Below are 14,894 nucleotides of genomic sequence, written 5' to 3'. Positions count from 1 at the left end.
CAGGGCTGCCTGGCACCCTGGGCCCTGTTATTTGGTCCACAGGTGACTCAACGGAGACCAAGTACGGGGATGGCCCTGCAGTAGCTCAGCATGGCTGTGGGGAAGGCAGGAGGCCCGCAGGCCCACGGACAGGGCACTTCCAAGGAGCAATTGGACAACAGGGAAGGACAACAGCCTCTGACAGGACCAAAGAGGACTCAGGGTCACCTGTGTCAGGATGGCAGTCTGTAGGGTTTCAGGGAGCCAAGCAAAGTCCTGTGCTTATCACCTCTCTTTAAGGGAGCTGGAGGCTCTAATACCTTGAATGTGAGGCCCTGCCTTTGTTGTCCATCAAATCTCCAGCCTGTGGCCCAGCCCAGCGCAAGGCATCCTGGGGACATGGCTATGTGGACAGAGCAGCTGGCAGGGATATGGTGTGAGCGGGAGATGACAGGGTTCTGCACACCTGTGTCTGGATGCCATCTTACACTAGATCTTCATCCATGATCTAGAAAGCGTGGGTACTGAGGGATGGAGTGTTACAGGGAATGGATCTGGGGAGGAAATTCAAGTTGTCTTGGAGAAGCAGTGAAGATGCTTTAACAATGGCCCCGCCTCCCAAATAGATGAACCAAGCATGGGGGAGCGGAGCTATTAGCAGTCTCTGGGGACTGGAAGCCAAGGACAAAAGGAAGGAAGGTCTCCAGCAGCACAGAATGTCGAGTTTCTAGAGTTTCTAACTAACCAAGCCAGATTTCTTTTAAAACATTTATTTAGAAAAACATCCCTTCTGTGCCCCTCCCTCAGTGCCCCCTCAGTGCCTGCCTCGGGCCCTGAGCTTCATGTTCCTCTGGATGGGGCATCCATCCACAGTGGGTTCAGCTACCCAGGGCCAGCACCACACTGCTGGCCTCTCCGGTCACTGCGGTCCTTGTGTTCAGTCCTTGGCCAAGACTTTGCCATGGAGTGTCTTGATGACCAGCGGTCTGGGCCGCATATGGGCAGCCTGGCCACGGTCCATGTGCCCCTCCTGGGCCCTGCAAGAGGATCAGGGGTGCAGAGCTCTGCTTTCTCCTTCACTGAGGCTCAGGGCTGGAAGCGGGGGGAGCTGACGTGCGGCTGGTGGAAGGCATGAGCGCTGTACACCACTTCGGGGGGCGAGGGGGTGCCGGCCAGCGCGGAGCACAGGGGCTCATGGCTGCTCAGCACCGACGTGAAGTACTTCATCTCCTCCGTGAGCTGCTTGATCTCCTTGCGCAGAGCTGCGTTCTGTTTCTCTAGGTCTTCGCTCTCCTGAGAGGGGAAGGTCAACATGAGTGATCAAAGCCAGGGAGGGTGGCAGGGGTATGGGAGAAGCCAGATCACACGCAGATGTGCACATGTGCATGTATGTTTGTATGGGTATCAGTGTGGTACACATCAAGGTTGGGTTGAAATGTACTGTTTTGACCAAGAAAGAGCAGTTTCTCAGACTGGTGCCGTAGCTCATACCTATTCAGGAGGCTAAGATCTGAGGGCTTATGGTGCAAAGCCAGCTGAAGCAGTAAAGGCCATGGGACCCTATCTCCAATTAACCACAAAAAGTTGAAAGTGGAGGGGTCGGGAGTTTGGCCTAGTGGTAGAATGCTTGCCTAGCATGCACGAAGACCGGGGTTCGATTCCTTGGTACCACATACATAGCAAAAAGCCAGAAGTGGTGCTGAGGTTCAAGTGGTAGAGTGCTAGCCTTGAGAAAGTCCAAGGACAGTGCTCCGGCCCTGAGCCCAAGCCCAGGACTGGCAAAAAAAAAAAAAAAAGTTGAAAGTGGAGTTAAGGAAAAAAAAACTCAAGGACAGTGCTCAGGCCCTAAGTTCAAGCACCAGAACACAGTGTGCACACACCCACCCCCCCCTCACAGAAATTTCTCAACCTACCTATCTTAGTCCACTTTCTATTGCTATACCAACATACACGAGGCAGGTTCTTTATAGAGAAAAGAAGCTTATTTATTTAGCTCATTCTAAAGGTGGTTCAAGAATATGGTACTCTGTTTGACTGAGGGCCACATGGTGTTTCATGAATGCATGATAGAAATATGAAAGAGTAGATAGGTGAGTGCAGAAGAGACATGTGGAAGGAGAGAAATGGTCATCTCTATAATAACCCACGCTCATGGTGACCAGCCCCTGGATAGTGAGAAAGGCATTAGTCCCTCTTAAGAACCTAATCTTTTGAAGGCCCTACCACCTTACCCTTCTGTGACACTGGGGAGCAAAGTTCCATATGAATTTTAGTGGGGCCAAACAATAGGGAATCTTACCAAGGTGGGCATTGGGACTGGTGGTACATGCCTAGCTACTGGAGATACTGAAGTAGGAGGCCTATGGTTCAAGGCCAACCTAGGGAAACAAAACATGAGATCCTAGGGGAAAAATAACTAGAGCAAAAAACGAAAGAACATTTCATGAGGCCCTGAGTTCAAATCCCAATAGTGGGAAAGGAAAAGCCCCACCAAGGTTTATGAATAGGTGTGCTGTTTCGTGGGCATGGATGCAGGTGAGTGTGCCTGCGTGTTGAGAGAGGCAAGCATATGCCAACAGAAAGTAACCGGCAGTATTCACATTGATTCCTACAAACAGTTGATGGCGGATTGTCCACCTACCCCCAGAGTTTCATACAGTTAGGGGCCTCATAGATATGACAGGGTCAAAGACAACCAAAGGGCCGCCCATGGGTGAGTTTCACAGTACAGTAGTCTTCCCTTATTCTCCAGAAATATTCGAAGACTTTCCAAAAGTCTAAGGTACATGCCAGATCAAGTTGTGGTATAAATTATGCATAATAACTAAGAATAAAAGAGAGCAATTTTAACATCCTGGAATGAAGATTATTTCAAACTCATGATTGTATCTGAAACTTTCCATTTAATATTTTCAGATGACAACTGACTGCGGGTCCTAAAACCATAGAAAGTCAAACCTTGTCTAAGGGGGAAGGTAATAGTAAACGCTGGACTCAGAGCCTGTGTAGACACACAAAAGGCATGTTCCCTGCTGTAACGGGCCATCGTGCACTTGCTAGCCAGGGAAGGTCAGTATAATCATCTAGTCACCACAGATTATATTCTGGACATTATAAAGGCCTCCTCTCCTCCTCCTCCTTCTGTAGGTCATAGGGCTCAAAGGCAGGACCTGTACACTGTCCCTGAGCTTTTATGCTCAAGGCTAGTTCCCTACCTCTTTGCACCACAGTACCAGTTCCAGTTTTCTCATAATGTATTGGAGAGAAGAGTCTCATGGACTTTTCTGCCCAGGCTGGCTTTGAACTCTTAGATCTCCACCTCCTGAGCAGCTCGGATTACAGACATGAGCCATTGACTCCCAGCTGAGTCCAAAGCATTTCTGATAGGATTTTAAGGTTCACATTGCTAAGTCAACCAGGCAGAGCTAGTCTGCTTTAGCATAGCTACCATCAAGGGAGGGGAGATGACCCTGAAGATACCAATAAATTTCATTTCGGTTTTCAAACCAATTGGGTATTTAACTGGCAGACCAGTTCTACTTGATTTCAGTTAGCATGTGCTACATTATCAAAATAATTCGAGGGCTTGTTTTTGTTTTTGTTTTTTAAATTAGTTTACTATACTTCTCAAAATCTAGAGGTTGGAACTTGGTGGGTTTCAATTTGAGGAGGGGGAGTTTGGGGATCTGAATGTTTAACAGATACCCTAGGCCTAATGACATACTTGTTTTGATTATTCGAGCAGTTATTAACTGCCTATTGAAGTTGATACTGATAACATCAGTATTGACGGTGAAGTGACTCAAAAATAGAGTGGGCAGTTGGCAGTTTGAAGATCACTTGACATTTAAATTTGCCCTAAAAACTCAATCAAGGAAGCCTGGCACGGGTGGCTCACGCCTGTAATCCAGCTACTCAAGAGGATGAGAGCTAAGGATTGAGGTTCAAAGCCAGCTTGGGCAGAGAAGTCCACGAGACTCTTATCTCCAATTAACTGCTCAAAAGTGGGAAGTAGAGTTGTAGCTCAAAATGGTAACATGCCAGCCTTGAACAAAAAAGCTCAAGGACAGTGCCTAAGGTCTTGAATTCAAGCTCCATGGCTAAAAGAAAATCTGAGAAGTGAAGGCATGGCTCAAGTGGTAATCAGCCTTAAGCAAAAATGCCAAACAAGAGTACAAAGCCCTGAGTTCAGTTCACAATACCAACACACACACACACACACACACACACACACACACACACGAGTACACAAATCATATTTCATTGCCAGGCACTGGTGATCTTAGCTATTCAGGAAGCTGAGATCTGAGGGTTGTAGCTCAAAGCCAGCCTAAGTGTGTAAGTCCATAAGAAAAGTAAGAAGTGGAGATGGAGCCAGGTGTTGGAGACTCACTCCTTTAATCCCAGCCACTCAGGAGACTGAGATCTGAGGATCATGGTTTAAAGCCATCCCCATCAGAAAAGTCCGTGAGACTCATCTCCAAGAAACCACCAAGAAACCAGAAGTGGAGCTGTTACTCCTAGAGCAAAAGAGCTAGGGGACAGATCCCAGGCCCTGAGTTCAAGCCCCATACCCCAACAAAGAAGAAGGAAAAAGTAGAGAGGTGTGGCTCAAGTGGTAGAGTGTTGGCCTTGAGCAACAAAAGAAAGAGGCAGTGCCCAGCCCCCTGATTTCAAGCCTCAGTACTAACATCTGCTTTGCCCTCCACCCCTCTGCCCCAGCCCCACTGCAGCTCCCTGAATGCAGCTCTAAGCTAGCAGATGTGCCTAAGTCAGTGCAAAGGAAACCCCCTTTCTGGGACAAGATGGGATGTGCAGAAGCCATGCTGATGGAGTCAGAGCCCTGTATCTTACCATTTAGTTGTTTCTTGGCCCATCCCAGAAGGAGGGCATTCCCCCCCCCCCCCCCGCTTTTTTACTGAAAGGTAAGCCCAAGCAAGATGCAACTAGGCAACTCGGGTGCTGATTAGACGGGAACTGGGGGCCAGGAGTCCTGGCCCTTTTTCCTCCCGTCCTCTCCCTCACCCCCTCTGAGAGTTTCCACTGGTGACACATTTACTGTAAGTTCCGGCTCGGAGGAGCCTGGGCAAACCCCAAGGCTGTGGGGAGGGGCAGGTGGGCTGGCTCTGACCTTCTCTGCGCCTCAGACAGCCTGAGCTTTCGGGAAGTGACAGCAGGGGGCCTTCCTCCCCAGCAGGCCCGGCCCAGCTAGCGTTCTCCTCCTCCTCCTAGAGCCTGTACTTCCCAGCGCATTAGAGACTGAGAGCATAACCACCACCTGCAGCCCCTGCCCAGAAAACAACCCAAGTGACAAGACCTGGAGAAGCCAGGCTGCTTCCTGCAAGGGCCCCAGACACCTGCCTGCCAGCATACGTGCCATGCAGTCACCTTGATGCCCACCAGAGAAACTGACTTCTCCCCGCAAGGGAAGGGGGCTGATCTGGGCCTCCTCCCTCCAGGCCCACCTGCTGTGGTTCACTCCACTCTGATCCTTCTGGAACTCATGGATCGCCTCTCCAGTGCCAGCATTACAAGTAGGAATCTCCATGTCTAGCCCGGCTTTCTGCTTTGGGGACTCTTTAAGGTCTATCAGGTTCCTTCTAATCGTTTCTGAGATGGACTCAAGAGCCAACTGCTGTCATTGTCCCCACCTTACACAAGCACTCTACCAGTAAGCCACATTGCCGGCCTAAAGAGGACAATTGAGACCCTGGGATAACCCTAATCCCCGCCTCACTCTGCAGTCATCACAGGCTGGTGGCAACAGTGTCCAGGACAATTTCTGCTTTTTCCGACATTTAGACACTTGGGTGATGGATCCAAAGACTGCTAGCCAGGGAGGGCAGAGCGAGCCAGGTCTGGGGCCTTGCGGCCCACTGCTTCCTCCACGGGCATGGACAGACATGTGAATGTGCAAAGGTGCTCAGAGAGCACAAAGAACTGTTTACTCTCCTGTGATGTCCAAAAGAAAGCCAGGTTTTGGTTCTGTGGATCATTGACATAACACAACCCAACACCACACAGCAACCACACCATTCCCCACAACACAGCACAATGTCAGCCACCCTTCTAGTCACAGCCACCTCCTGCTCTGAGCTGGGCTCCCTGTCGTGTGGTTCTAAATTGGGCTGACTTGGGGCCAGACTTCCTCCAGTGCAGAGCAAACTGGACACACGACCACAGTCAGCTTCCTTGGTAGTCACCCAGTCCTGGTGACCCTGGGTGACTGCTGTCCTCAAACAGAAGTGGACCAGGCCAAGGATTCCCAACCTCAGCCCCAAGTTGGGATTCCTAGAGAGCATTAGCAAGCCCACGCGGGGTGCTAATGGAATAGGGGTTGGATTGCTGGGAATGGGCCTGGTAGAGGTCCCTGGGAGTCCCGGGCTAGAGATCGTCTAGCCCAACCCCCTCCAATCAAATATTTTAGATTCCAAACAGGCTACCAGGCAGATTAGCAGACTAGAGACTCTATCCCCAACCCTATCTGTTCGAAAGAATTCTGTGTCTATGTTGGGGGAGAGAAATGTAGATTCAAGTTATGTGAGAAACATTAATAGAAGCCTTCTTTTTCTTTCTTTTTTGAATAGCTTCGGTGATGGGAGGGACAGGCTTGAGTCAGGGGGTTTGAATTGTGTTTTGTGGCTCCCATTGTGTTGTGTGGCTCCTATGGATCACAGTTTAAGGCTAGCCCTAGCCAAAAATGACCAAACTCCCTATTTCAACAAATAAGATAGGTGTGCAGATTCCTGGAGAAATCACAGCTATTGGAAGCCCAGATAGGAGGGTTAAAGTCTAAGGTTAGTCCTAGGCAAAAGTTTGAGACCCATTGGAAAAAATAATGAAAGCAATGGGGCCGGGAGTTTGGCCTAGTAGCAGAGTGCTTGCCTAGCATGCACAAAGACCCGGGTTCGATTCCTCAGTACCCCACATACATAGCAAAAAGCCGGAAGTGGTGCTGAGGCTCAAGTGGTAGAGTGCTAGCCTTGAGAAAGTCCAAGGACAGTGCTCAGGCCCTGAGCTCAAGGCCAGGACTGGCAAAAATAAATAAATAATAATAATGAAAGCAAAAGTTCTGCGGGCATAGCTCAAGTGATAGAATGGCAGCATGGAGAGCACAGGGCTTTGATTTCAAACCCTAGTACTGAAAGATGGGAGTGGGGGAAGAAATCATTGAACCTTATGTTGAAAACAGTAATGAATATTTATTGAAGGTCCCCACATGTCAATCACTGTTTTATGACTATCATATTTAATCTTTGCAATACCTTATGGGCAGATAATATCCTCTTTTCACAGAGGAACAGAGAAAGCAAGTGTATTATTTAAGGTCACACAGCTTTTGTATGCTGCAGCCACCAGTAGGGGCACTGAGGCCGTCTGGCTTCAGTGTGCAGCTCAGCTGCCTCTGAAGTCAGTTAGAACCTGATGAGCTGTGATTCGCATCCCTGGCCTGAGGTCCCTTCATCTACCCTTTCCCCTCCACATGCAAATCTCAGCGCTAATGTTTACAATTCACCTCACCTGGTGGGAGGGGGCTGCTCTTGTCAATGAGCCAGGAGAAGGCTGGGGATGGCAAAGGAGGAGCGTCCTGGGGTCCTGGGAACATTTTGGGAAATCCCCTATTGGAGGTGCTGAACAGGGGGGTCTCTCAAAGAGCTCTTGCAGGTTGGGAAATCCCCTGACAGTTCCCTTACAACCCCACTCCCACCCCCACCCCACCAGCAATTTGAGAGGAAGACCAGGGTGGCACTTCCTAGCTGGGCTCTGGCCCAAGGCTGGGCAGGGACTCTCCATATATTCAGAGCTGGACTTGATCCTCTCTCTGCCAGCCTGACTTTCTCCTTGAATTTACTGACAGATTCCAGAAGAGTGAAAGAGTGGCTGTGTGTGTCCTCTTCCACAGAGTCGGAACAGCCAATCATTTATGGGTGAGGTGACCCTTAAACTCCCACCCACACAAGGTAAGCCCCAGGGGGACTCAAAGTTTGTCCCTGCCACTCAGCTATGTCTGGTTCCATGGAGAGGCCCCACGCTAGAGTGAAGCCCACTATTCCTGGAGCCCACTGCTTCCCACATGGGAAGAATTGAGGCTTCCACCCCCTGCCTCTCATTCTGAGTCTGGAAAAAAACTTCACTCTGCAGGTGTAAGGCTGTCTCTGCCTTTGTCATCAGCCAATGCTCAGCCACATGCCCTTGGGGCCCATCAAGGTGTCAGAAGCTGTTCTTTGGCTGGCATGTTTCATTGACTTAAAATCTGAAAAACACTACAGCATCTGCTCACTCAGCATCCATCCCCACCTCCATCTTCCTCTAGAGAGACTGGGGAAAGATCCATCCAAGCCAAGCTCCGTTGCAGACAGGTGTAGCCATGTGACAGGTTTCTGACCAATCAGAACGTAAGTAGAAATATGGTGGGGAGAGAAGGGTAAAGCTTTTCCCACTAAAAAGGCCAAGTCTCTTCTCAAGAACAAAGGCCACCCTCTCTCAGCACAGATGGATGCTCTGTCCATGCCTGTTCAACAGCTATATTTCCCTCTTTCAGTCCCTCTCTCTCTCTCTCTCTCTCTCTCTCTCTCTCTCTCTCTCTCTCTCTCTCTCTCTCTCTCTTTTAAAATCTTTTTTGTTATCCTTTACCATTGTTATTGTTTGCCCTTCAAAGAAAGGAGTTTATGAATGTCACCCTTTCAACATTCTCATCTACCCCTCCCAGCCACTCCTGTCCTCACTCTTAGTTTTGTAGGCTATACCTTAGATTCTTGAAGCTGAAAGCCATGTATGGGGATGGCAGGAGCTTGTTTTTCCTGGCATAGCCTGTCCTCTCCCTGCCCTCTCCACTTCTGAGTTTGTAGATGAGAAAAATAAAACTGTGACTTGCTGTTACCTCCACTCAATGTCTTGGCTGTTACTTGTCCCTGAACACAACCCTGACCCAAAGCTCAACTTAGGATGATTCCCTTGGGCAAACCCAATTTTGAAAAAACAAACCAACATACAATGAACAACTGCCACAAAAGCAAAGGTCTGAAGTGTCTGTTTTGTTCTAAGCCATTGGACCACTGGGACAGAGCATCTGAGTATTACACCTACAAAATTGCCCCAAACTCACTTGACACACATTCCTCTGCAAGTGCCTGCTCTAACTTCTACCTGGGATACAGACCATAATTACCCAGAAAGTTCTTTATCATCTTCACACTGCCCCCTCCCCTCCCCACAAGCTTCTAAAACTCCTATTTATGTATTCTGAGATGGGTTGTAGGCATATAAAAAATACTCCCCAAGAGAGCCTTGTGTTCACATGGGTTGAGATTCATAGTTGTAGCAGAGTCCTTTAAAAGATAATATAATAAGTCGAGTGTGGTGGCTCAAGCCTGTAATCCTAGCTACTCAGGAGACTAAGATCTGAGGATCACAGTTCAAAGCCAGAATAGACACTAAAGAATGAGAGACTCTTATCTCCAATTAATCACTAAAAAATGGAAAGTGGGGCTGTGGCTCCAGGGCTAGGGTGGTAGCCTTGAGCTGAAGAGCTCAGGGACAATGCCCAGGCCCCAGAGTTCAAGTCCCACGACTGACCAAAAAAAAAAAATCACTTAGCACAATTTATTCTTATGACAGAAAAGCCAAAGAGGGGATTTGTACAGATCTTATTAATGAAAACTTTATTAAATTAGTTCTCCTTTGGGTCATTGAGTTCCATGAAATCTCAATTTCCTACATGTCTTTGTCTTCAGTGACAAAAATAATGCTGGAGCTTGGCGCCTGTGGCTCACACCTGTAATCCTAGCTTCTCAGGAGGCTGAGATCTGAGGATCATGGTTCAAAGTCAGCGTGGGCACTAAAAACCATGAGACTATTATCTCCAATTAACCACCAGAAAACCAGAAGTGGCACTGTAGCTCTAGTGGTTGAGTGCTAGTTGTGAGCTAAAGAGCTCAGGCTCATAATGATGATGATGATGATTGACACAGAGTAGATATTCCAGAAATCATATTACCTGACTACCAATGGAGAACCTGTAATTTACTAAAATCTGACAAGTGCCTGTGAAAAAGGAATCTTCTAAGCAGAGACCTGGGGGTGGGGATGTTTGACCTACACTCAGTCACTTTAATAGCTTCTACTTCAGCAGAAGTTAGTAACTAACTTGGGATAGTTACAGAGAAGGCTGAGGATCATTTTTGGGGAAGGCCCAGCCATGCAGCTGGACTAGCCAGAATAACAGCACTTTCGGAACTGTATGGGGTTTCCCTAGCTCAAACTTGTTTTCCCCATACAGAGCAAATGAAGACTTGAGTGGTCCCGCTGAAAGACTGGACAGTAAAACAGCTGGTGTTCTTAACAGTGTCATAAACCACCAGAAAGAAGGGCCAGAGTGTTTGGGTATGAGAAATACACTAGACTGATTTATAGAAAAAGGCTGGACTTGCTGCATTTTTTTTTTAAAACAAATCAGAAGCAGATCTTCTACTTTAATTTTTTTTTTGAGGAGGGGTTAGGGGGTAGGGGACTGGTCTTGGGGCTTGAACTCAGGGCCTGGTGTTATTCCTGAGCTGATTTCCTCTATCACTTGAGCTGTAGCTCCACTTCCACTATCTTCATGGTTAATTGGTCATAGTGTCTCATGGACTTCCCTGCCTGGGCTGGCTTTGAACCACTATTCTCAGAACTCAGTCTGCTGAGTAAGTGGGCTTACAGGTGTAAGATATTGGTGCATAGCTCTCCTACCTTAAATCACTTTTTGTTTTTGTTTTGGTTGTGAGGCTTGAACTCAGGGTCTGAGCACTGAACCTTTTTCTACTTAAGGCTAGCATTCTACTACTTGAGCTACAGTACCACTTACGGTTTTGGAGTGATTAATTGGAGATAAAAGCCTCATGGGGACTTTTCTTTCCACATTGGCTTCAAACCTTGATCCTCAGATCTCAGCCTACTGAGTAGCTACCAGAGCCTGGCTCTACCTTAAATCTTTAGTCTCAGCTTTCTCCCCTGGTACAGAGGGAAAAACAAACATTGCTTTGGTCTTGCCTTTGTCCTTGCGCTCTCATTTAAACTCTTACACAGCCCAGTGGGGTTTCAAGTTTCCTATTTTTGTCATCAGAAGTTAGGTTCAGAAAAAAACTAAATAAATAAAAGCCCCATCCAGGGTCAGGGTCAGCCCTCATTCGTGTTCCTGTTCCACTCAGCACAATTCCTTTGCTGTGGACTCCTCCCTCAGACCAGTCTGCAGACTACCAGGTATCTTTCTAGTGTCTCACCCTGGCTTTGGCCTTTCCTGATTACTTTCTTGGTGACACGTTTGCTAGTCATTATTCTAAATTCTTATCCTCATACTGTTAGCATGCTTATACATTCCTCTGTTATCTAGATTTCCAAATGGGATGTAAGGACCATGAAATGAAGGGCCCTGTCAGCCTTGCCACACCATAATCTGTAGGCAAGTGTGGATGGTTCTCATTGCTAAGATTATGGTGTGGCAAGGCTAACAGGGCCCTTCATTGAAGAAGCTTATTCAATGGAGAATGATGGAAGGGGTGCTACTGATGAAGACATTATTATACTCAGGGCTGGGAGTTTGGCCTAGTAGTAGAGTGCTTGCCCAGCATGCACGAAGGCCTGGGTTTGATTCCTTGGTACCACATACATAGAAAAAAGCTGGAAGTATTGCTGTGGCTCAAGTGGTAGAGCTCTAGCTTTGAGAAAAAGTCCAAGGACAGTCCTCAGGCCCTGAGTTCAAGCTCTATGACTGGCCAAAAAAAAAAAAAAAGATAGATTGTACTCAAATAATTTGACCTGTTGACAGGAAAAGCCTTTGCACAACTACTTACATAAAATACAATTTGTAAAAGCTGATTGAACCAGGCATTGATGGCTCACATTTGTAATCCTAGCTACTCAGGAGGCTCGGATCTAAGATCATAGTTCAAAGCCAACCCAGGCAGGAAAGTCCTTGAGACTCTTATCTCTAATAAATTACTCCAAAAAAAAGCTGAAAGTGGTGCTGTGGTTCAAATGGTAGAGCACTAGCCTTGAGCACAGAGATGCTCAGGAACAGAGCCCAGGTCTTAAGTTCAAGCCCCAGGGCTGACCCAAAAAACCCTTTTTGAGCAAATGAATCATTTCAGCTGACCAGTGTGAGCTCCTGCACCGGTCACAGGTCTGAGTTGACAGTATTCAATAACTTCCCAAACTCTCCATCAACAGTGAGGCAGGATCTTGTCTCTGCAAAGGATCCAGAGAAGATTTTTAGCTACAGGGTCATCAGTGGCCGGAGAATGCCCTTAGGCTCTAGGAATTTTCAGTGTTACTTTGGCTCTGAACTTGGTATCATTTCCCTTGGGTTTTCCTAAGTGATAAGTCACCTTCCTAAATCAGCAGCAGTGACTAGATGTTTCCTGGGACTGTCCCCAGTTCACACCTGTCACCCTGCTGTGATACTTATCAGTGTCTGTTTTCACTCTCAAAATGTATCCATTGTGAGCTGGGATGGAACTGAGTGGCAAAGTACTTGCCTAGCAAGCGCAATGTCCTGGGTTCAATCCCCAGTACTAACAAAGAAAACAACAGAAACAACACACACACGTGGTTACAACATATACACATAGGTTTTTAAAACTCAAAATGTGTCCATTTGAAGAATAATAAGGACTTTAACCAAATTTTATCCCCAAAGTCTAGATTAATGACAGCCATCCTTACCTCTTCTTTGTTTTCCTCCAGAAGTTTTTAGATATCCAATTCTCTATTTTCTTCTTTAAAAAAAGTAAAACCACAGGTGGACATGAATGGTTCATGCTTGTAATTCTAACTACTCAGGAGGCTGAAGGTCTGGGTTCGAAGCCAGCCCAGGCAGACAAATTCAAGATACTCTTATCTCCTGTTAGCCAGCAAAAGGCCAGAAATGGTAGCACTATCCTTAAGCGAAAAAGCTTTGAGACAGAACCCAAGCCCTGAGTTAAAACCCCAGAACTGGCATATACACATAAAAACACCCAATATAACTCCACTAAAGATTTTTTTTTTGTGGGTCATGGGGTTTGAACTCGGCCTGGGCGCTGTCCCTGGGTTCTTCAGCTCAAGGCTACCTTTGAGCCAAGCCCCACTTGCCATTTTCTAGAGGTTAGTTAGAGATGAGAGTCTCAGGTCCTTTTGTGCCTAGACTGCCTTTGAATCTTGATCCTCAGATCTCAGCTTCCTGAGTAGCTAGGATTACAGGTGTGAGTCACCGTGCCTGCCAAAGATTCTTTTAAAATTAAAAACACTTACGTATATAACACTGGTAGTTCACACCTGAAATCGTAGCTACTTTGGTGGCTGAGATCTGAGAATCGAGGTTTGAGCAGAAAATCTGGGAGATAATTAATTTCAATTAACCAGCAAAAAGCCAGAATAGAGGTGAGCTGTGGCTCAAGTGTTATAGTGCCAGCCTTGAGCAAAAAATGCCAACATATGCCCTTAAGTTTAAACCCTAGGACCAGCACATAAAAACCACTCACAATCTTAGTACCCAAAAACACCTCTTCAAAATGTGCACACACTGTCATCTTTCCTTTTAAAAACAAGTATGCATAGTTACTTTTACAAAAGTCTCAATCATAATAATACACAGTTCGTATCTTGCCTTCTTTGTAATTTTATCTCTGCTACATCATTACTGTATTATTTTTATTTTTATTTTTACTTTTTTTTTGTCTATTGTGGGACTTTCCCTAAGCGCCACTCTGGGCTCTGTCCCTAAGCTCTTCAACTCAAGGCTACTACCCTACCATTTGAGCCACAGTGCCACTTCTGGTTTTGGGGTGGTTTATTGGAGATAAGAGTCTCAAAGACTTTAGAATCTGGGCTGGCTTTGAACCATGGTCCTCAGATCTTAGTCTCCTGAGTAGCTAGGATTACAGGTGTGAGCCACGGCACCCGGCTTCTATCTATCTATCTATCTATCTACATATATATATATATATATTTTTTTGCCAGTCCTGGGCTTGGGCTCAGGGCCTGAGCACTGTCCTTGGACTTTCTCAAGGCTAGCACTCTACCACTTGAGCCTCAGCACCACTTCCAGCTTTTTTCTATGTATGTGGTACCGAGGAATTGAACCTGGGCCTTCATGCATGCTAGGCAAGCACTCTACCACTAGGCCAAACTCCTGGCCCTACTATATTATTTTTAAAGGTTACTTTTTACTTGTATGACTCACCACTTACTTAAAACATCTTCTCAAGTGGGACATTTTAATTGCTGCCAAAATGTCACTATTATAGGTTATGAACATTCTGGGCTTTGTGTTTGGTTAGTTGTTTCCTTGGAGGGAATCCTGGGAGGCAGATTGTGGAAGACAAAGGACACAATTACTTTAGCAGGCAGCCAACATTCTTCTGGAGGAGGAAATGCATACAGAAACTTTACTAGAACATAGGGGACTCGACTCCCACAGTGTCTAAAGCAAGCTGTACTTGCATGGAGGAGTATTTAAGTGGTATAATTTGGGGTGTGGGGACGTTTTTTTTTACCTAGTCCTGTGGCTTGAACTCAGGGCCTGAGCACTGTCCTGGGGCTTTCTCAAGGTTAGAACTCTACCATTTGAGCCACAGCACCACATGTGGCTTTTTCTATGTATGTGGTACTGAGGAGTCAAACTTGGGTCTTTTTGCATGCTAGGCAAGCACTCTACCGCTAGGCCAAACTCCCTGGCAGCATTTTTTTTTTTAAATTATGTTGAATGTTGGTGACTTATTGCTGTGATTCTAGCAACTCAGGAGGCTGAGATTTGAGAATCACCGTTCAAATCCAGCCTGGGCAGGAAAGTTCATGACACTCTTATCTTCCATTAACCACCAGAAGGGGAACTGTGGCTCGTGGTAGAGTGCTAACCTTGAGCAAAAACATTCAGGGACAGCACCCAAGTCCTGAGTTCA

The 14,894-nt window shown here is 46.8% G+C and overlaps 1 protein-coding gene across 2 annotated transcripts in view; it reads right to left on the bottom strand.

The window, feature by feature from the left end:
- Nucleotides 1–767: 767 nt before the first annotated feature.
- The window catches only part of Batf (basic leucine zipper ATF-like transcription factor), a 28,464-nt gene continuing 14,337 nt past the window's right edge, over nt 768–14,894 (bottom strand). For both annotated transcript variants that reach the window (XM_090344511.1, XM_090344512.1), the window contains exon 4: nt 768–1,272. In XM_090344511.1, the coding sequence (XP_090200637.1) occupies nt 1,066–1,272 (207 nt within the window). In that variant the 3' untranslated portion in view covers nt 768–1,065. The remainder of the gene's footprint in view (nt 1,273–14,894) is intronic.

This window comes from Megascapheus bottae, chromosome 14 (genome assembly GCF_031878675.1).
Source record: "Megascapheus bottae isolate mThoBot1 chromosome 14, mThoBot2.hap1, whole genome shotgun sequence".
Lineage (NCBI taxonomy): Eukaryota > Metazoa > Chordata > Mammalia > Rodentia > Geomyidae > Megascapheus > Megascapheus bottae.
Note: the sequence above shows the minus strand (reverse complement) of the source record. Positions and strands in the feature narration are given on the sequence as shown.